The sequence below is a fragment of the Neolamprologus multifasciatus genome, chromosome 14 (genome assembly GCF_963576455.1).
Source record: "Neolamprologus multifasciatus chromosome 14, fNeoMul1.2, whole genome shotgun sequence".
NCBI lineage: Eukaryota > Metazoa > Chordata > Actinopteri > Cichliformes > Cichlidae > Neolamprologus > Neolamprologus multifasciatus.
This window is the reverse complement of record NC_140452.1, coordinates 7,640,165-7,663,925: the sequence shown is the minus strand read 5'-3', so window position 1 is coordinate 7,663,925 and position 23,761 is coordinate 7,640,165. Positions and strand designations below refer to the sequence as shown.

General features: G+C 41.3%; 3 protein-coding genes across 3 annotated transcripts; all 3 read right to left on the bottom strand.

Moving 5' to 3' along the window:
• Positions 1 to 70: 70 nt before the first annotated feature.
• Positions 71 to 1,198, bottom strand: LOC146503460 (vomeronasal type-2 receptor 26-like). The gene has a single exon (XM_085130838.1). The coding sequence runs from the start codon at positions 1,044 to 1,046 to the stop codon at positions 105 to 107; it is 942 nt and encodes a 313-aa protein (XP_084986964.1). The 5' UTR covers positions 1,047 to 1,198; the 3' UTR covers positions 71 to 104.
• A 1,928-nt stretch (positions 1,199 to 3,126) lies between these two features.
• On the bottom strand, positions 3,127 to 4,257 carry LOC146503459 (extracellular calcium-sensing receptor-like). The gene is made up of 3 exons (XM_085131208.1): positions 3,832 to 4,257; positions 3,652 to 3,706; positions 3,127 to 3,408 (listed from the first exon to the last, which is right to left on the bottom strand). The coding sequence occupies exons 1-3, from the start codon at positions 4,221 to 4,223 to the stop codon at positions 3,127 to 3,129; spliced, it is 729 nt and encodes a 242-aa protein (XP_084987334.1). The 5' UTR covers positions 4,224 to 4,257.
• A 9,867-nt stretch (positions 4,258 to 14,124) lies between these two features.
• On the bottom strand, positions 14,125 to 15,955 carry LOC146503458 (vomeronasal type-2 receptor 26-like). The gene has a single exon (XM_085130841.1). The coding sequence runs from the start codon at positions 15,220 to 15,222 to the stop codon at positions 14,293 to 14,295; it is 930 nt and encodes a 309-aa protein (XP_084986967.1). The 5' UTR covers positions 15,223 to 15,955; the 3' UTR covers positions 14,125 to 14,292.
• Positions 15,956 to 23,761: the final 7,806 nt, after the last annotated feature.

Below are 23,761 nucleotides of genomic sequence, written 5' to 3'. Positions count from 1 at the left end.
TATATACAATACACACACACACACACACACACCTACACACACACACACACACACACACACGTATGCACACACACACATATATATATTGACATAAACTGAAAATTTTATGACACAATGCCACGACCCATAACAGCTTTCTTTGTGTTCATCTCTGGTCTCAACAGGATTATGTAACATTTGGGGCCAAACAGTGTGATCAAGAGTCCAAAACTTGAAGCAAGGATGGCAAATACCTCCACTGCATCTGCAAGATTTCCTGGTGAGCTGATATAAGCAGGAACAAAGGCCACCCACACAGCACAGAAGATCAGCATGCTGAATGTGATGAGCTTGGCCTCATTAAAACTATCAGGGAGATTCCTCACCAGGAATGCAATTAGAAAACTGAGGAAAGCCAGCACACCAATATAGCCCAATAACACTGCAAAACCAACAGTGGACCCAACTGCACACTCATAAACAATCTTGTCATTGTGGTATTGGGTGTTTTTATGTGGAGTTGGAGAGGAAGAGACAAGCCAGGTAGTGCAGATGGCTGCCTGAATAGATGTAAGAAACAGAACTGTTCCTCTCTGCTGCATTGCACCAAACCACTTCAGCCTGGTTCCCCCTCCTGGCTTGGAGGCTTTGAACACAGCCAGAACAACCATGGTTTTTACCAGGATGCATGAGACACACAGCACAAAGCTGATCCCAAATGCTGCATGCCTGAGTTGGCATGTCCACATCCTGGGTCGTCCAATGAACAAAAGTGAACACAGGAAACACAACTTAAGTGACATTAATAGCTGGAAACTAAGTTCTGAATTGTTGGCACGTATTATAGGTGTTGTGCGATGGCAGATAAAGATCCCCAGAACAACAACACATATAAATGTTCCCAGTAAAGAGGTTGTTGTCAAACAAATACCCAAAGGGTCATGATAGGAAAGAAACTCTGTCTTCTTAGGAATGCATAGATCACGCTTGGGGTTTGACCAAAAATCCTCTGGACAACTGGTGCACTCCAACGAGCCTGACAAAGAGGGGTTGATGGTGAAATGCATCCTATATTTCACAGAAATTAAATCAAATATGTCATACAGAAAGATAAACACCTACTGCTCTTGTTAGTGATCTTTCCCTCAGAACAAGGGATGCAGTCAAAACAGCATTCGGGCTCCGCCTTCCTTCTCACCATGTGGGTACCAGGAGGACAACTCTCACTGCATACTGATCGAGGTGGCTATTGGACAAAAAAAAAAAAAAAAATATTGCCTGCTACAATTCTATATACTGTAAATGTCATAAAAGGTACTTGTCAAATAAAAACATATCTAACCTTTTTGGATTCAAAGTTCCAGAAGATTTTGTCTTCATCAAGTGTGAGTTCTTCACCTTTGAAAGCTGTCCTTTTGACCTCACCCACATTTTGAACTTTAGTGCTTCCATCAGGGAGCCACAACCAGTTAATAACATCATAAATTGGTACCACATCACCATTCTCATCAAATGACACTTGATCCCCACATGGAGTGGTGAAGTTTACCCTTTCCATGTAATAAACAAGCTGTTTAAAAGGATATAGAATAATTACATTACTTTTTGCACCAAAAGTAATTATAAAGCAAATGATTTATTCAAAGTGGTGTGTAAAATTATATCACACCTGCCAAGGCTCCAGTGACTGTAAAGTGGCACAGCTGTCCCCACTAAAAGGCCCTCTTCCTGGCTTGCACCGCAGCATATCATCAAGGGAATGTGCAAGAGCATAAACGGCTTTGTACACATTATACTCAGGCCTCAAGTTGGAAATGTCCAAGTACTCAGTGTCAACATTTCCTAGATCTTCCTGTCCAGTGCATAGTGCACCCCCACCTTCCACCCAGCCTGCTGGAGCTGGTGCAAATCTGCACTGAAATGTAAATTCCCAAAACTGATTCACCTGAAATATATTGAAAATTATTTGCTACACGTGATGAAAATATATATTTGTTGTGACTATCACTATCACTATGAGCTGTTCGCACTTAAGTAAAAAGCACCATCACTTCATGCGGATACCCTTTCGGAGCCAGCTGCAGTCGCAAGACTGGAGCCGAACAAAAACACCCTGATAACGACTGTGTTTAGTCTGTTCCTTCCCATTCCATGCGAGGCCACCTGGGTTGGCTGGAAGACTGTTTACTTAGCCTAGCAGGGCAAAGGACACTTTCTCAGCTGAACTCTGGACACGCACACACATACAGATACACTGATATGCACACACTCATCCCCCCTCCCTTTCCAAACGCCTTCGATGCTTGTTGCCTCCTGGGAACGCTGGAATGGTAGCGCTGGGCAGGATGGCTGCTGTGTTTGCTTCGGATTGCTCCTCACCCCCCCCCACCCGACCCTGTGGCTTGTCACGTGTTCCATAATGTTGTGTTGTGGACATTTATGTGCTTTTTTGTGCAGAGGAGTTTTTTTGTTTCCAGTTCTCATGCTGTCCTCCCAGGAGCCCAGCATGAGTAGAGGTCTCTCTTGTACTTTCCCATTGTAGTGTATATTTCAGTGTTTTTTTTTTTTCTGTAACACTACTGATCTCCGACCTTTATCCTCATGTGGTGTCTGTGTTGTGTGTGTAAGGTCGGGGGGGGGGGGGGGGGGGGGGTCCTATTTCACTGCAGGGCAAACTGCACGTGACGAATAAAGCCTTGATTGATTGATTGATTTGATTGATTGAAAGGGTTCAACTCTCACCATGCTATTTCCGTAGCTACTGTTGTGATATAGATCAGGACGTATTTGTAACAGGAATTCCCTGAGCCCTGGTATTTCTCCTCGACGAATGGTGATTCCCAGTGTACCACCCAGGTATGGCATAAAGTGAGGTGTTTGGAGCACAGCAGATTCTGCCCAGGCTTCACTGGCTATCCATTGTAGGCCAGTAACATTTTGCCTTACTACCTGTGAATTAAATTAGACCAAATCTATGAAATGATACTATAAGTAGAACTTCTTTAGTAGCATTATTATGCCAATGAAGCAGCTATTGTAGATAAAATTTATGTAATTATTTTCAGTACCAATTCAAATAATGATGTAATACGTGTTTTACATGATATGGTGATTCAGACTTTTGTAACTAGTAATAATTAAAGTGTTTTAAAGCCAAACCTCTTCCATCAGGCTTATCATACGACTAGGAATTTCAAAGACAATGACAACTCGAGCTGTGGATTTTTTCATCACATCAACAATCCTCCTGAGTTCATCTGTGTCTTTGTCCCAGGGTAAAACCTCAGTGTAGGCCAGGCAACCTTCACCAGACACACTCAGCTCAGACTGAAAGGATCTGGCTGCATGAAGCCCATAATCATCATCAATCACAAGCAGACCTGCCCAAGTCCAGCTGAAGTGCTTTAGAATCTGAATCATTGCACGTACCTAAGTGAATACAGATGAAAGGGTAAGGGCATTAAAAAGATTTAAAAAAAAAACTATTCAGTGTATTATGTGCAATTTAGCTTTTTTCTCGGAGATAATACAGAAATAGAGTGTAGTTGTTAAAAATAATTATATTATCATTTCCAACATTTTGATATCCTTTTGTGTTCTCCCCCTTTACACAAATATTGTCTTCTTCAAAAAATTTGTGTTTCCATTGTTATTTTGGTGACAAATTTTCACCTGGAAAGCATCACTTGGGATCGTTCTAAAGAAGGATGGATACTTTTGACGGTCACTCAGGCAGGAACACGTGGCAAAATAACTCACCTGTGAAAGATACAGACTGTATATTGGAGAGCTATCCACGTAGAAATATCGTAACTTTGTCATCATGACATGACATTTTCAATTATATCAAACTAATCCATGAAAACAGTCACATGGTCAAGCAGAATACTTACCATAGGTACTCTGTACAAACCTAAGACGTTGGAGATTGCAATTGAATTTGTAGAAGATGAATCACCCACAATCCCTACAACTGGAGGATTTCCAACACATGTATCATCTACTACAATTTGATCCTCTTGACCACTGGCTAATGACAATGCTCCACGGAATCCAATTCCAAGTTCAAGGCAGTTATCATAAAGAGTGTATCCCAGAGTCACATTAGGGAGCAGGTTTGTGTTTCTGTTGATCTCATCAATAGCAAAGGCCATGGTCTGTGCAAGCTTAAATCCTAGGACATACACACTAAGACAAGAAAAAGTTATTATTGAATAAACAACAAGATTTTTAAAATGTAACATATGTTGCAAAATTACTAATATTATGAGCAATTAAAAAAAACTTCAACAATTACAATTAAATGTATTGTTTAACATTAATAAAAGCAGCTGCATTTTTCAAGATACATGCATTTTTTTCTGAATGGCATAGTTATTTCAGATACAAAATATTTTCTTTGAATTAAGTTTGATAGTTTTCTTTTTCTTTTTCTATTTTTTTTTTTTTGTAGTTTTTTTCCCTGTCATAGTTACCCATGGCAAGTAGGCTGTTGTGGCTGTGAGGTAAAAGACAGATCAGGAACACTTGAAAAGTGGACTTGAAACAGTCCCCCCAGAACCACATCTCCAGTCTTGTGCATTTCATTTAGATGAAACTGTCCCTGTAGCTGACAGGAAAAAGAAAACTGAGGAGATGATACATTAGAAGTAACACAGGAATTCAGTAAAACAAGCATGACTAAATTGTTTCGCCAAGATGAGCACATGGCGGCTTTCTGCATTTTTTACACCAGTCATTAAGTTTTATTGTTTGCCATTCCCTTTTATTGACATGCTGTGTTGTTTAGTTTTTCACACCACCCATCAGAGAAGAAGGCGGAGCATACTTTTCATTTGAGATTGCTTCAAGCAACCTTACCAATCAAGGGACTTAAAAGAAGAATACCAAGAATTCATGCTTAATGTCTCAACAAGGCCATATTAAAAACTTCTATCCATATTTGAATTGAAACAGAAAACACAATAGTTGAGTGGGCAACAAAAAATATATGAAAGCGAAGGAGGGTAAAGGGACCACTCTTGGTTTAGATAAATTTATGTTCCTTCTAATCATAACCCATATCCACTGTCATTTTTTATGGGAGTGCCGAAGTCTAGTAGAGTTCTAAGATGGGGACACAGTCCAGCTCCTCCCTAGGGCGCCTCCTGCAAGAGACGACCCCACAAGAGGGCAGACCCATTTTTATCTCTTCAAGCTGCACCTGACCAGTCTCTGTTGATTAAGGTCCAGCCATCAGGCACACTCCCTCAAACCCCCTTAGCTTTATTTGGTATTGAGATAAAACATGTATTGCATTTTTAGGTCTATGTATGTGACTCACAAAAGGAGTTGACTTGGAAGTGAACAACTGGGACTTTTATTGCCTCAGTACAACTCATAAACACATACAATCACAATCAACCAAGTTTGCACAATAATAGTGCTTTTTTGGGTGAATAGATGAAAAAAAAATGAAAAGTTTGTTTTGGACTTTGCTGAAGCTCTCTTAAATGAATAAAACAAATTAAAGTCTTCCCATCCTAAAGTTAGAAGATTCCAATCTGAATTGTCCTTTAAAGTTTGTTGAAACCCAAGCAGTCATACTGTTAGGGACGTGTCAATGTCCAGACCCTATTGTCTACTACCTGGGTAGGACTAATAGTGCATAAGGCATAACTGAAATCCAAGTTATTGCTTGAATCAGTTCTTCTGAGAATTCCCATATTCTGATTGCATGGCTTGGTACACCATTTCACGATCATCCAGGATCTCATTTGGGTGGGACTCACCATCAGTGGTTCTCCAGAATCCTTTCTAGCAGTTAAAAAAACAATCCTCATAAACAGTGCAGAACAATAAATTCCCATTCCATTTTCTGTTCTTAACAAGAGATCATTAGCTTCTTTTCCTAGTCAATGACTCATACCACATCACGAGAGAGCTACAGAATCTGTGAGATGTCGGCTTTCAGCCCAGATGGTGTGTCTGTTTACGTGCTGTCAGGTGAGACGAGCTAAAGAGCTTTATCTGCTCTCATTTGCTGTTTTAGCTGTTTGGTGGTTGTTGAAATAATTGTGAGCTTTAACCTGAGATTCTGGGGTTTAAATACATTTATATTTAAAAATCAATTCAGGATATAATTAATCAATATTGCTAAAATATCAAGCTAAAATCACTTTGAATCAGGAAATCGATTATTGAAATCCACCCTTAATAATCACTGTTTACAATGAAAAGTGTTGTTTTCATCCTTACATCTTAACAACTAAATATACAGTGCAAATACTTAAAAAAAAAACCTAGCCTGGCTTTTTAAGAATGAACCTTTTTAATATAAATGGAGAAAGTACCTATATTTAATTACCTCCCCCTACTGTGATATGGCTAGGGGGCATTCTCATAGCTGAGGTTTCTGAGCTTAATCAGCTAGTAAAATACATTATCTAAACTTAGATCTCATTGGAAGGGACAGACAATGCTTCCTGTGCACAAGACGCAAGGTCATAAACGCAAGACAGCTTGACAGTGTGATAATAATAAGCAATAGCTTTAAATGACGAAAAGGGGTTTGTAGCCTTGAATTTCACTGAATCAATGGTGATGACATAGTACCTGATGCTCTTTATTTGATGCTGCTAATGTGTCAATAAACAGAGTATTACACTGCTCAAAAAATTAAATGAACAATAATTTGAAAACAGATCAGATCTCACTGGGGGAAATTTAGGGGGAAACTTAGAAGTTGAGGCTGTCTCCCCACTGACCTTAACATTAGTCTATTGAAAGATCGAATGAGCAACACCAGAGACTTCAGTTGACAGAACAGGTGGAAACACAAAACAGTCACTAAGAGGAGCATCGTGGTTAGCAGTCTCTAGGAACAACTAGGAGAACGGGGTTGAGTGGCACAGCAACAAAACAATCAGTCTCTGACCCTGTTAGCTTAGCAGTGGTTGGTCCAAAATCAAAATGCTCAGGCTGAGCATGACAAAAACAGTCACTTTCACTCACCAACGGGGTTTTCTCAGCATGATGGTGGTGTGAACGCCACTTCCTCCAGGAAGGGTGAGGAGGCGAATTGGGCCACAAATCCTCCGGAGGGTTGTGCCCCGAATCCTCCGGTGGGCCAGGCTGAAAATCCTCTGGCACGCCGTGCTGCGGCTGCTGCTGTGGGCGAATGTGCATGGTAGTGATGAGGAAGTCCTGAATAAGAGGATGTAACAAACTGCATCTAACCACGGAAGTCCTGAAATCATCCTCTTTAATAAAGGAAGATCCTCTTTAAAGGAAGAGCTATCTCCTACTGGTATTGCTCAATAGGGATTGCTAACTACTCCTGACACAGAAACTCCACCATGTAAATAAGGTCCTCCTGGAGCTCAGTGGAGGGATTGTGAACTGCTGGGTCTATTGTGTTGTCGCGATCCTCTGTCATAAACTGTATGCGGCAAACAGAATTGGACCCAAATGCAGACTCGTCAGGCAATTGAAAAGTAAATTCAAAAACAGCTGTATTGCTGAACACACGGAAAAACAACCTTAACTAAACTGGGAATACAAAATTAACTAGATAGGCAGGCTGGCAGATACCACGAATCGGCAGGCAGCAGTAAATAGGTCGTCAGAGGAGGCCGAGATGACGATTAAGTTTAACATTGCCTACAATATTGCCAAAGAGTGCCAAAGCACTTAAAGCACAAGCACTTTTTCAGTAACTTATCTTTCTTGTAAAACTGTGCTCCATCTGCATCTGTGGAACGAACATATGGCACCTTGGGACAGGTGAGTTTACTATATTCCCGGATGTATCGATGGTTAAAATTGGAGAACCCCAAGAGTCATTGAAGCTGTTTCCGTGTGTCCGCGACGGGCAACTCAGTGATTGCCTGTAGCTTAGCCAGGTCTGTCTTCACCTGCCCTCCTGATAGAATGAAGCCAAGAAAAAGAAAAGTGGTGAAAACTCGCACTTTTCAGCTTTCACATAGAGTTGATTTTTCAGGAGCCGCTTTAAAACACTCCGAATATGGGTCCAATGCTCTGCCAGAGTCCAGAAGAAAATCAGGATGTTGTCAAAATAGACAAAAAAGAACAAGTTGAGAAAGTCTCTCTTACTAGAGCCTGGATATCAGCGGAGGCATTGGTAAGGCCAAAGTCCACAACAAATGGACAAAAGTCCAACAGATATTCGAAATACCCTAGCAGGGTGTTAAAAGGTGTTTTCTACTCGTCAGGGCCAAAGCAGATGCACTCAGGTAGCCAAGGTGTTGAGTGCTGCAGAAACCGTCAACAGATGGCTGATTTTTAAGCTCTGGAGGCAACACTTGTGGCCAGTACAGAGAACAGTGTTTCTCGAGCGGTCAAGTAGTAGAAAGGCCCACAGCCAACTAGAGTAGGTAAGTGGCCTGATGTGAAGGCAGAGTTACATATAGGTGATGGACACGTCCATTCACGGGGTTAAACTTGTGGCCAGCAGAGAAGGCAGATCTTTTTAGTGGGGTGACCCCAGTGAGGAAGACCTGGTGACCTGGTGAATGGGAATCACCCTGGTGGCAAGGATCGAAAGTGAACTCAGTAGTTCTGTAGCCCAGCTTCAAACCCGGAAGTGTCACAGAACTGGGTCTGGGACCCAGTGTGTTTTGATTAGTTATATATTTGGATTTGTTGGTTTTCATGGTTTTGATTCTCATTATTGTTTTCTGCTTATGTTATATTCTTAGTTTCTAGTCCTTAGGTTTCTGTTACCTCGCTTTCACTGTATTCCACGTTTCATGTTCTATGTTCGCTCTGTCTTCCGTGTCAGCCATGTCTCCTTGTCAAGTCTACATTTCCATGACTTTCTTGTATTTCCTGTTTTACTTTGATGGTCTCATGCACTGTGTTCAGTGTTTTCAGTTTTGCTTCCTCCCTATCTTGTTATGTCAGATTAGTCTCATCTGTGTTTCCCTCCTGTTTCCCATTCCCTCGCCACTCCCTGGTGTATTTAAGCCCTGTGTTTTCAACTGTCCATTGTTGCGTCATTACCCTTTCTGTGCTGTGTGTTTCGTCCGAGCTCCTAGTTTCCGTTGTTACTCGACAACTCCTCTACTCTCTACTACTCGTTCCTAGTTTTCTAATTTCCAGTCATGTTTTCTTTCGTGTATTTTATATTCAAGTTTTTTTATAGGGCAATAAAAGCTGCCTCCTTTAGTTCATCCTTACGTGTCGTAAGTCCTGCCCTGCATTTGGGTCCTACATCCTGCCTGCCCTAAAGCCAAAATGACAGGAAGAGTAAATGAGGCTGAAAAGTGGCCAGACCGCTAAGATCAAATACAAGGTATAAAGATGATGTCAGTCAGCTCAGGTTCTAATGTTTGAAATGAAGTGTGGATGGAAGACAGCAACACCACATCCTAAACCTGAAATATTGTGGGCTGCTGTATTTTAGATCAGCGGTCCCCAACCTTCTTTCCACCATGGACCGGTTTAATGTCAGACAATATTTTCACGGACCGGCCTTTAAGGTGTCGCGGATGAATACAACAAAATAAAATGACAAGGCAAAAACTGTGGTATGTTGTAAATATTATAATAAACTCAAATACACTGTTTAATTGTATAACTTTATTAGCAGTGAAATGTGGCAACAACATTGAGAGTAACATCCTCCTCTCTGCCCCTTAATGCTGTCTGGTCACTATGGTCAATATTTCTTTAAAATTAAGACACACAACTACAACACAGGAAAAGACCCAGGGAAACCGAGTTAACAATAAAACGACTATTGTTAACTTGTTAGCTATAAATTAAAAATAAAAATAAATTTCACACCCAAGCCTCAGCTCTCGCGGCCTGGTACCAAACAACTCACGAACCAGTACCAATCTGTGGCCCAGGGGTTGGGGACTGCTGTTCTAGATTATCTTGGGGCTAGCTCAAGCACAGAAACTCATGCTATGATGATTAGCTCAAAGAAAGCCCAAATTCAGCAGCAGCCAGTACATAAGAAAAGGTTATGATGAACTGGTAGCAGGAAAACTGCTACACCCAGTCACAGGGGAGGCTAGCTCATGTATCAGAAACAGACCCAGGTAGGGTTGCCAACTCCCTGAGAAATAAATAAGGGACACCTCGTGGCCAGGGCCGGGCGACCCAGTTGTCTTCACCCTTCCCAGTGTGGTGAATTTTTTAGCTCTTTTTTTGTGTGTGAAATTATTTTTTTTAACCATTTGACTTGAATTTGATTTAAGTAGATGCGTATCCTTTGTGATATCAACACATGGGAAACAAAAATCATTTAGCCATTTATTTTTAGCTCAAAATGACAACATTAACACAATAAAACAGGTCTCTTTCTTAAACAGAAGCCTGTCATGCTTAACTTTTGATAATAAAAGTAAATCTTTCTTTAAAAGAACTCTGTCCTGCTTAACTTAAAATTATATAAATTAATAGAAAATAATAGAAAGAAAAATATTCTTGTAACAGTGCACATTTAGTGCATTTAGTGCAATTGGCTTCAGCAGAGGCATTATTTCAGCTTTTGCTCCCGTTTGTAAACCCACTTGTTCCCATGATTACGCATCATAACTCATCATCATTATTCATCTATGTATTACTTTTATGTATTACTCATCTATTTGTTGTAATCATCTATCCTTGCAGTTGTTTATTACACAAAATAAATTATATTATCACACTTCTGGCCACATAGCGCTGATATTCACTGCACATGCCCATTTTAACCTTAACCAGAGGGTTTAAAAACAAACAAACCAGTGTTTACCATATCTGGTTCTGCCGTGGCCTGGTAGACAAAAATTGGTTAAGGGTTCCCCGAGCTTTCACGCCCCTCATGTTCTTCATGTGCCCACCATTAGAAGCATGCCTATGGAAAAAGTGCGCCGGCACACAGCGCAGTGCGCTTTATAGGTGTTATCGTGAACTTTTCCAGCCAGGTGTTTTCCTTTTCCCATTCTTCCCTGCACTTTTGCAGCCTTTTTTTCTTTCTCTGAGAGGCACAAACATTGCTGGTCTAATGCCTGGCTCACACTGTGCGATTTTTGGCCCATTTTGAGCCGATTTTTGAGTCGTGATCGGCCCGATTTTGGCCTTCATCGTGCATAGTGTAGTATACGTGGGGTAACGAGAAGCGATTAACACCTCACGACCAGCTCCCGATCATCAATCGCTCGTGAGGGTGTCACCGCAGCCGCTCACACTGCTCACACGCAAACACGTAAACGTCGGTGAAAAAGACGGAGCAGCACGGCTGTGCGGCGTGTGATCTGGACACAAGCGATGGAGGCACAACTTGTAGAACTTTGGAAAGCTCATCCGAGCCTTTTCGATGTGGCATCACCAAATTATCACGACCACAACAACCGTGAAAATAGTTGGATTTACATTGCTGCTCAATCACAGCTGCCTGATCATGTTTGTCATTAGTAATTTAGCAATGTTGATGGCGGTGTGTGTCTGTGTGAGTGAAAGACAGAGAGGGAGAGCGAGCGACAGATTTTCTGTTATGACCTTCATTTTATGGAGGCACAGTGTGACTCAGGTCGCATCAGAGCATCGGGCGGTATAGTGTGAGACCCTGCATCGTGACCTACGAACTTATAACCCATGCGAGCCAATCGTGCAGTTTGAAAATCGCAGTGTTTGCCCAGCTTCAGGTGTACTGTCGTCTGAGACTTGCACCGCAGTGTCGGCGTTTATTTCCCTGTTGGCCATGCTTTTTGTTGTGGTCATCTGTTGTCTTCCGGTATTTTCTCCGCAAGCGACCTTTCCTCAACCAATGAGATGAGCGGTAATCTGAATTGTCATACTCGAATTGTCATAAGTGTGCTGTCAGCTCATTGGTCACAAAGCAGGGGCGGGGCTGGGAATTATGGTTTCAAACAAAGCGTTAATTACATTAAAACTTATAGACTACTTTTGATTCTCACTGTATTACGGGACAAAGTGCGTCCCTTATTAGCTCAATACGGGACGTGTACTTTTGTTTCTAAATACGGGACGATTCCGTTTTTTAAGGGACGGTTGGCAACCCTAGACCCAGGATACACTGTTTTCTGGCTAGCTAGCTCAGACAATAAAAACACATTCACAGTTTTGGGGCAGCAGCAGCACAGACAGACCTGAGTAACTCAGCAATATGTATTTAAAAAAGGACAGTGATTTTCCCAAATGCAGTGGGAAGGCAGGAGAGATGATACAATTTTAAAGCAGAAAGGTTGACCATGGCCTGAGTGGCACCTGATTAAGAAGCTGGAGGGTCAGGTGAAACTAGATCTTCAACTTTAAGCCACATGCCACCCAGCACAAGAGGAACAGAAGATAAGGGTGTCATTCTGTGGGTATGAGGTAGCATATTTGATTTCAGGTAAGGGGAGATAATTAAACTGAAGGTATGTAGTTGTCCCTTTACATAGAGCACCATCCAACCAACCACCCAATGTTTGTCAGAAGCCAGCATGGTGCGCAACAGTCAGCATAGAAAGCAAGACCTTCCTCTCCCCAGCCACTTGCTTAAGTTCATCCATGGGGATTCTGAACCATTCACTGGCAAACACTGGTGAGTTTGCCAATGGAGACCTAAATTATTCAGAAAAGGCTTGGGAAAAAGAGTTGTCTTAATATGAAACCCAAATTGAGTTCTTTGGTATCAACTTGAACCGCTTTGAGAAGAGAAATGCTGAGTATGACCCAAAGGACACCACCCCCATATTCAAGCATGGCTCTGAAAACATATTTTGGGCTGTTTTTCAACTCAGAAAGATATGATGCATGGGTGCATCTGGTTACTCATGAAATGTCTTAGCCACTCTTCAGACCTAAGTAACATAGAAAATCTGTGGAGGGCTCTGAAACCTTTGAACCTAAAGGATTTAAAGAATTCCTGTAAAGAGAAGTAGGGCAAAATCCCTCATGACATGTGTGCAAACCTGGTGACTGACTACAATAAACATTGTACTACTGTGATTGCCAACAAGCGTTTTTCCATCAAGCCCTCGTTCATGGGGATCAAATAGTCCTTTTTGTCCTTTTACTTAGTGTAAAGTACTACTTACTTAGATTTTATTTATTTTATCAATAAATAAAATCTAAAAAATCTAAAAAAAAAAATACAAATTAAAACATCCTAAAATGAAGCTCTCTCTCCCTTAAATCCTAAACAGCACTATCATAAAGCAACTGTCTCTGCACACCCCTTCTACACAAAGATGTAACTTTGACAATATAAGAGAACAGTAAAGTATATGAAGTGATTTATGATTTAAATAATTTAACAAATGCTTCTAGACCATTTTGATTGTACATATTTTATTTGACGTTTCCAGTTGATTTTATAGTCTACAAAAAATCTGGTATACTCTCTATCTCTGTTTATCATCACATTTACATCCATGCCTGTTCTAGAATTTCCAATTATCATAAATTTTGTTTTGCTTAAAATCAGTGATAATTTCTTTTATCTAACAATCATTCTAGTTTAGTCAAATTTTGTGAGGATCTCCAAAAAGTGCTGTTTATGCTCTCCATGACATAAAATAAATTGAACTGTGATATATCTAATGCTCTACATCATTTTATACAAGATCGTGAGTTTTGGGCCCAATATTTACCCAAGTGGGCCTTCACAACCAGTGCTCAAACATTTTGATGAATGTTTACCCATCTTCATAATTAGTTGCTTGTTGTTTAAATAACTATTCACCTCTCTAATGGCATTTTAAATTTATTAAATAATATCTAGTCAATTGCATCAAAAGCTTTTTTCAGGTTTCAAGTTTCAATGTATTATTGTAGGGTCTACCTTACAATATAAAGTCCTTGAGGCAACTTTTTTGTGATTTGGTGCTATATAAATAAAATTGAGTTGAATCAAATTGAATTGAATTGAAGTTGATAAAAGCTCTGGCTGTGTACTTTCTTTGATCTATATGATGTTTTGTGTTTATGTGTGTAGCCAGTCTCTATTATGTGAACGACGATGTCCACTGTATGCAGGATGGTGAAGGTGGGACATCCCCCTCTGATGTATTTTTAATAAATTAAGTCAAGGTTTATGAGAATATAGAAATTTCTTGGAAGATGCAATAAACACAAGTCAGTATATGTTTATAGGAACAATATTTAATTTAATTTTGTTCTATTTTTCAACTGTATCATGAAAAACAATTAAAGTAGAATTAATCAAGATATCTGCACATTTGCAGTCATTTAACACCAGCACAGACATTTAAAAGGAATATTAACTTCATTTAAATATAGGATTTTTATTATTTTTTTCTGTCTGTACTACGAAGAGATAATGTGCTTTTCTTTCTTTTGAAATTAGCTGACTTTTTATGACCCAATGCCACGACCCATAACAGCTTTCTTTGTGTTCATCTCTGGTCTCAACAGAATTATGTAACATTTGGGTCCAAACAGTGTGATCAAAAGACCAAAACTTGAGGCCAGGATGGCAAATACCTCCACTGCATCTGCAAGTTTTCCTGGTGAGCTGATATAAGCAGGAACAAAGGCCACCCACACAGCACAGAAGATCAGCATGCTGAATGTGATGAGCTTGGCCTCATTAAAACTATCAGGGAGATTCCTCACCAGGAATGCAATTAAAAAACTGAGGACAGCCAGCATCCCAATATAGCCCAATAACACTGCAAAACCAACAGTGGACCCAACTGCACACTCATAAATGATCTTATCATTGTGGTATTGGGTGTTTTTATGTGGAGTTGGAGAGGAAGAGACAAGCCAGGTAGTACAGATGGCTGCCTGAATAGATGTAAGAAACAGAACTGTTCCTCTCTGCTGCATAACACCAAACCACTTCAAACTGGCTCCCCCTCCTGGCTTGGAGGCTTTGAACACAGCCAGAACAACCATGGTTTTTACCAGGATGCATGAGACACACAGCACAAAGCTGATCCCAAATGCTGCATGTCTGAGTTGGCATGTCCACAGCCTGGGTCGTCCAATAAACAGCAACGAACAAAGGAAACATAACTTAAGTGACACTAATAGCTGGAAACTAAGTTCTGAATTGTTGGCACGAACTATAGGTGTTCTCCCATGGCAGATAAAGATCCCCAGAACAACAGCACATATAAGTGTTCCCAGTAAGGAGGTTGCCGTCAAACAAATGCCCAAAGGGTCATGATAGGAGAGAAACTCTGTCTTCTTAGGAATACAGTGGTCACGCTGGGGGTTTGACCAAAAATCCTCTGGACAACTGGTACACTCCAAGGAGTCTGATACAAAAGGGAACATTGGTGAAATGCATATTATTCTTCATAATAATGAAATTAAATATGTCATGCAAAAACAACAATACGTACTGCTCTTATTAGTGATTTTTCCTTCAGAACAAGGGATGCAGTCAAAACAGCACTGGGGTTTCCCCTTCTCTCTCACCATGTGGGTACCAGGAGGACAGCTCTCACTGCATACTGATTGAGGTGGCTATAGGATGAAATCAAATATTAGCCTTTACACTGATATATACTAGACATGTGGCAAAAGTTAAATCTAAAAAAAACATATCTAACCTTTTTGGATTCAAGGTTCCAAAAGATTTTGTCTTCATCAAGTATGAGTTCTTCACCTTTGAAAGCTGACCTTTTAACCTCACCCACATTCTGAACTTTAGTGCTTCCATCAGGGAGCCACAACCAGTTCATCACATCATAAATTGGCAATGCATCACCATTCTCATCAAATGACACTTGATCGCCAAACGGAGTGGTGAAGTTCACCCATCTTAAGTAATAAACCAGCTGTTAAAAAGGGATGCATAACAAGTAAATTACTTACTCAGCAGTAGCTTTACAGCTGCCAGCCACACATACACAACAACGACAACAACTTCAGTCAGGACCCAGTACAGACTTAAATGCAATGGAGGCGTGATGAGGTGCTGCTGCTCTGGTGTGTCACCCTCCCTGCAGTGGCGCCACAAATCATGCCCCAGCACATACCCCCATGGCCTGACTGAGGCTGAGGAGCCATCCAGCTGACCCCTCCTACCACACACACACACACATACTTGCACGAGTAGGTGAGGAAATCAACCACAACTGGTGGCGTCCCCAGCCCATGCCCCAGCGACATGGATGTTTGGATCTGTGGGCTCACTGTGGGGCATGCGGCGTGGGGCGTGGGGCATGAGGCGTGGGGCATGAGGCGTGGCGCAGCAGGCGTGGACCAGACTCACCCTGGGGACCAGCATGCTGCCAGAACAGATCAGACACCAGCCACTCACATGCGGTTGAGGGACATCAGTAAGGGCAGCGGCAGTAGTGGCCAGGACCCGATCTGAGCTGCCAGACTCTCTATCAACTGCATCCGGCAGTGGGATCTGTCCTACAGCTGTTTCAACTGCCGGCGAAACACCACTACCTGCTCCCTCTGTGTAGCCGGGAGCTTGTCCACCACAACCTGGCTGGCCCGGTCGCGGTTCCACCATGCCCCAATACTGGGTTTTGATACCACTGTGAATGATGCATGGCTGACCCGACCACATTGTCACGCTTTTATTTCCAGTTGCTGTTTTTATAATACTCAGCTGCAGCTTTTCCAGCTGCTGGCTGCCACAACGACAATAACTTCAGTCAGTACCTAGTACAGACTTAAATGCAGAGGAGGCGTGATGAGCTGATGCAGCTCCAGTGAGCTGATGCAGCTCCGTCCGGTATGTCAAGTGCTGCAGCTCTGGTGTGTCAGCCTCCCTGCAGCGGCGCCACATACCTTGCTCCACCCCCCCCCACCCCCCACCCCTCATTAAATAAAGAAATGTATTTTACATCGCCAGTAATGCTTTATGCATACAAGCTTCTGAACTAAATATATTAACTGCTAATTTTTATGGGTGTCAGCATACCAAACTAACTCAATTGACTCAGACCCGAAGTTCTTCAAATGAAAAGTCAAAAATTTATTTACAATCACCATGTAAAATATATCTAAAGTGTGGGGGTTGAGATATCCGGGGATCCATGCACCTTTCCAGTGTCACTGGATTAAATGTCACTCCACAACTCCACAACTCCACAACTCCGAAACTGGGAGTATGGAAAATCTATTTAGCTCACTCCAGCTTTTTAATAGTTAATATTATCACATTGTATTTACTTCTATGTGAGAAATTCTATCCTGAAAGTAATTATAAAGCAACGAATTTATAAACTGAATGTAAAATGATATCACACCTGCCAGGGCTCCAGTGACTGCAAAGTGGCACAGCTGTTCCCACTGAAAGGCCCTCCTCCTGGCTTGCACCGCAGCATGTCATCAAGGGAATATGCCAGTGCATAAACAGCTTTGTACACATTATACTCAGGCCGCAGGTCGGAAACGTCCAAGAACTCATTGTCCACATTTTTCAGATTTTCCTGTCCAGTACATATTGCACCTCCACCTTCCAGCCAGCCTGCTGGAGCTGGAGCAAATCTGCACTGAAATGTGAATTCCCAAAACTGGTTCACCTGAAATAATGTTTTATTGTTTTTTACAAATTATGGAAATTGTTCCAACTAGTACATTAAAAACGTAAACTCTCACCATACTATTTCCATAGCTGTTATTGTGATGTAAGTCAGGACGTATTTGTAACAGGAATTCCCTGAATCCTGGTATCTCGCCTCGACGAATAGCGATACCCAGTGTACCACGCAGGTATGGCATAAGCTGAGGTGTTTGGAGCACAACAGCTGCTGTCCAGGCTTCACTGGCCATCCATTGTAGGCCAGTTACATTTTGCCTTACTACCTGTGAATTAGATTACACCATATTCTATGAAAAGATATTGTAACTATAACTTGTTTAGTGACATTATCATGCTATTTAAGCTATTATTCACCTTTAAATTAATTCTTCATGAACAGTTTTCTGTAATCATTCAAATAATGATGTAATAAATGTTTTACACAATACAATGATTCAGACCTTTGCAATTAATAATAATTGGAATGTTTTAAAGCCAAACCTCTTCCATAAGGTTTATCATGCGACTGTAATGTTCAAAGACAATAACAACTCGAGCTGTGGATTTTTTCATCACATCAACAATCCTCCTGAGTTCATCTGTGTCTTTGTCCCAGGGCAAAACCTCAGTGTAGGCCAGGCAACTTTCACTTAACAGACTCAGCTCAGATTGAAACGATCTTGCTGCATGACGCCCATAATCATCGTCACTGACAAGCAGACCTACCCAAGTCCAACTGAAATGCTTCAGAATCTGAATCATAGCACGTACCTAAGTGTAAGCGCATAGACAAGAACAATTTTCCACATGATTATTACACCTTTATGGTGGCAAATTAGCTTTGTTCATAACAAAGTAAAACTGGAACTGAAAAAAACATTTTAGTATCATAGTATGCATATTGTTGAAAAGTAGGCAATTTCTTTAACCAAAACATCTTTGTCGACAACAAAAACAATTGTTGACAGATTTTCACCTGGAAAGCATCACTTGGGATCGTCCTAAAGAATGATGGGTATTTCTGATGGTTACTCAGGCAGGAACATGTGGCAAAATAACTCACCTGAAAGATATAGACTACAGATTGTACCGATATTGATGAAGAGATGTCTTAACTTTGTCATGTTACTTCAAGTGTCTTTAAATTTGAAATTAAATTAAAATAATCCAAGAAAACTATTACATTGTCGAGCAGAAAACTTACCATAGGTACTCTGTACAAACCTAAGACGTTGGAGATGGCAATAGAATTTGTAGAAGATGAATCACCCACAATCCCTATGACAGGAGGATTTCCAACACATGTACTATTTAATATAATTTTCTCTTCTTGACCACTGGCCAATGACAATGCTGCACGAAATCCAATTCCAAGTTCAAGGCAGCTATCATACATAGTGTACCCCAGAGTCACATTAGGTAGCAGGTTTGAGTTTCTATTGATCTCATCAATAGCAAAGGCCATGGTTTGTGCGAGCTTAAATCCTAGGGCATAAACACTAAGAAAAGAAAAATGTAACTGAAAAACACATTTTTATTAAGATAAATTTTCATCTAAGATACTTTACTGCAACATGTGTCACAATTACTTGTTGTTAAAAAACATTATAAACAATTAAGGAAACTGAATAACAACGATAAACAAGATATTTTCATGACAAATAATATAGATGCACCATACAAGATACATGCATTTATCCTGAATGATAATAAATCAGAAAGTACAGTTACTATGAATTACAATCTCATATTTCCTTTGCACTAATTTCGATTTCCCTTTTTTCCCCCAGCCTTACTTACCCTTTGCAAGTAGGTTGTTGTGGTTTTGAAGTAAAAGACTGAATAGCAACACTTGAAAAGAAGTGGATTTGAAACAGTCCCCCTAGAACCACATCACCAGCCTTGTACATCCCATTTAGATCAAACTGTCCCTGTAACTGACATGAGAGAGAAAACTTAGAAGAGGATATAACCAAAGAACAGTAAGAAGATAGCAAAACAAGCATGAGCAAACTGGTTTGTAAAGAAGAGCCCATAACAGCTTTCTGATTTTCTGAGCTCAGTCATTAGGTTTTATTTCAATGCCTTTGTCTTTTATTGACATTTTGTGTTGTTTAATCTTGCACACCACCCGAGAAGGATAAGAGTGGGCGGGGCCTAAAAGACTTGAAATTGTTTTTGTATTTTGTATCCATATGAAGTTAAGTACTACTGTGAGTCAATTAGATATCACCCCCCCTCCCTGCCCACACACACACACACACACATAAACACACACACACACTTAAGGATTGCCATCATAAAATTTTCATTTGTGTTTTATTATTTACTTATTTTTATTCATTATTTCATTTATCGAGTGACATAAAGCAAGAATGAAGACCAAAACATATACAGTCTTATTTCACACATAGCAAGGTTCATGCTCAAAGACTCCATATTAAAAACATCAAGTCCAAATATGAGTTGAAGCGGAAAATATAACCATTTAGAGTGTCGAAAAAATTTAGTTGCTTTGTAAGAAGCTGAGTGTAAAGGGCAAGAGGAGACTGGAAAAGTTAGTGGATGGGGAAGACTATCCTGATGGATGTCAAAGGGATGGTTCATTTCAGAAGGACAACCTGTAAGTAGAACAGGGGAGAGGAATCTCTCTGAAAGTTGAGCAGATGTTCAGTAGTAGTGATGTTAAGCCATTTGAAGCTAAACCAGATGCACTCAGGCAGCCAAGGTGTTGAGTGCGACAGACCATCAATGGCAAGTCAGGGCACATGCTACAGATAAAGTGGTCTAGCAGAGGATGAACCCTTCTGGTGGCTGATTTTTAAGCTCTGGAGGCAACACTTGTGGCCAGTGGAGAGAGCGGTGTTTCAGGTGGTCAAGTAGTAGAAAGGCTCACAGCAAAACAGAGTAGGTAAGTGGCCTGATGTGAAGGCAGAGTTACATATAGGTGATGGACGGGTCCATTCACGTGGTTAAACTTGTGGCTAGCAGAGAAGGCATATGTTCTCATGGGGGTAACCCCAGTGAGATCAACCTGGTGGCCAACAGTAAATGGGAATCACTCTAGTAGCAAGGATGGAAAGTGAACACAATAGTTCTGTAGCCCAGCTTCAAATCTGGAAGAGTAAACAAGGCTGAAAAGTGGCCAGACCGCTGAGGTCAAATACAAAGTGCAAAGATTTTTCCAGGCAGTTCAGGTTCTAATTTCGGAAAGGATGTCGGGATGTAAGACTGCGGGAACAGAACCTGAGCCTGAAATATTGTGGTATTTTCGAGATTATCTTTGGGCCAGCTCAGGCATAGAAACTTAGGCTATAAGGACAACCTCAAACAAAGAAGGCCCACATTTAGCCAGTACACAAAAGACACAAGACATAGTTTCAATGAGTTGGCAGCAGGGAAACTGCTACAGGGAAGACAGCAGAAAGGGGGGATTTGCACAGGAGTAAGCTAATCATCACACAGTAAAACAGTTGTCTGTGGAAGACTGGGGACTCCCATCGTTTTAAAGCATATTTCTATTATGAGTTAAACGTGCAATAGAAATACATTTGACTTATGAAACATGAAACTCTGAAAGAGTTCCTGGAGTAGCCAGCACAGGATCAGGACACCCAGTCACAGGAGAGGGTAGCTCGTGTACCAGAAAAAAAAACTCAGGATACACAATCTCAGGGCTAGCTAGCTTAAACGTATATTAAACGTACATTCTCAGTTTTGGGTACCTGCCACAGAGAAAACATGGAGCAGCTCAGCAATGTGTCAAAAAAGGACAGCGATGCTTCCACCAAACAAAACTCTACCACCCCCCACATTCTGTTAAGATTGCTGTTAAGATTGCTGTCAAGACGCTGTCTTAAATCTGCCGGGCTTCCAACTTCACCGGGCGGACCGCGAAACAGAGCTCTCAGGGAAAACAAAGGGTGGTGGAGTCTGCTTCTACATTAATGAAGGTTGGTGTACTGATGTCACAGTGTTACAGAAACACTGCAGCCCACACTTGGAAAGTTTTTTTATCAGCTGTAAACCTTTTTATTCACCGCGGGAGTTTTCCTCCTTCATGCTGGTCGGAGTTTACATCCCTCCACAGGCCAATGCGAACAACACACTGTGCAAGCTGGCTGACCAGATTACTACCCTGGAGAGGAAATTCCCGGATTCCTTTACAATTATTCTTGGGGATTTTAACAGAGCAAACCTAAACTACGAACTCCCTAAATACAGACAGCATATAGACTGCCCCACCAAGGACAACATCATACTGGATCACTGCTACACCACTCTAAAAGATGCCTAACGCTCTGTGCCCCGGGCAGCTTTGGGACATTCTGATCACTGCATGGTCCATCTTATTCCAGTTTATAGGCAAAAACTCAAACGTGCGAAGCCTGTAGTCAAAACTGTGAAGAAGTGGACTAACGCAGCAAAGCAGGAACTGCAGGACTGTTTTGACTCCACTGATTGGACTGTTTTTGAAGCTGCATCTGAGAACCTAGATGAGCTCACGGACACTGTGACATCATACATCAGTTTCTGTGAAGACGTGTGTGTGCCAACAAAGATCTTTTGCACATACAACAACAATAAACCATGGTTCACTCCTAAACTCCAACATCTTCATAAGGCCAAGGAGGACGCCTACAGAAGTGGTGACAGGGCCCTGTACAAGCAAGCTAGGAACACACTGACCAAGGAGATAAAAGCAGCTAAAAGGATCTACTCCCAGAAGCTGGAAGAACGGCTCTCAGCCAACGACCCAACGTCAGTGTGGAGGGGCCGGACACCCAGTCACAGGAGAGGGTAGCTCGTGTACCAGAAAAAAAAACTCAGGATACACAATCTCAGGGCTAGCTAGCTTAAACGTATATTAAACGTACATTCTCAGTTTTGGGTACCTGCCACAGAGAAAACATGGAGCAGCTCAGCAATGTGTCAAAAAAGGACAGCGATGCTTCCACCAAATGCCACCATGAAATTCTACCACTCCCCACATTCAACCATAGCTGTGGAAACATTATAAATTGGGGGTGTTTTTCTGCTAAGAAGATATGGTGTGTAGACACATTGGTTGAGTCTAGAGGGTTAAGGTCATGAAGTGTCTTAGCCACTCTCCAGAATAAGTTCTAGAGAAAATGTGGAGAAAGCTGAAACCTCTGAACCTAGATGAGTGAGGCAAAATCCCTCATGACATGTGTGCAAACCTGGTGACTGACTACATTGTACTACTGTGATTGCCAACAAGGGTTTTTTCCACCAAGACCTAAGCCATGGGGATCAAATACTTTTTTTCACTCAGTGACATGCAAATCAATATATGACTTTTAAGTAATGTGTTTTCTGGATTGTAAGTTTGCTCACTTTTTTTGGAAGAGAGCAAACTTACAAATTCAGTAGTGATTCAAATAAGTATTTCCCCCAAAGTATATAAACTCTGTAGTATATCCTGAGTCTTCCCTGGGGCCTCTTTCTGAACATGCCTTTAACACCTCACCAAGGAGGCATCCTATTCAGATTCCTAAACCAGTCAAACTGGCTCATTTCGATGTGGGTGAGAAGTAGCTCTAGGCTGAGTCCCTCTTGAATGACTAGAATTCTCACCCAATCTCTAAAGGACAGCACAGCCCCCCTTTGGAGGAGACTTGTTTTCACCATTTGTATCTGCAGTCTCATTCTTTTGGTCAATACCCAGATCTTCATGAACATAGGTAAGGGTCACAGCATAGATTGACTTGCAAAATCAACAGGTTTGCTGTCTTTCTCCACTCTCTTCATCACCAATGGAGTGTCACCATAGCTGCAGACATGACCCCAATCTGTCTATCACTAGTGATAGACAGGGTGAGTCCACACTCTTGAACAAGACCCCAAGATATTAAACTCCTCCACTTTTGGCAGCAACTCGTCCCTTACTTAGATTGGGCACTTCAGGGTTTGTCAGCTGAAAACCATTGCCTCTAAATTGGACTAGTTGATTCTCATTCCTTCCACTTCAAATTTTGCTGCAATGCTGACAACCACCCCAGTATGAGCTGAGACCACAACCTAATGAGGCCAACAGAACCACATCATCTGCAGAAAGTAGAAACAAAAGCCTGAAATGACCAAAGCAAGAACCTTCTTCGGGTGACAAAGGACCCGGCACACACAGCATTACAAGTTAAATGATGCAAATGTTTATTCACAGTTGATTTTTAATTCAATTTTCAATTCAATTCTGTTCAACTCAGTTAAAATCAGTTTTATTTATACAGCGCCAACAAACAGTCAACTCAAGGCACTTCATATTTCAAGGTTGTCATGGTTCTGGGACATAGTAACCCAGCTTTT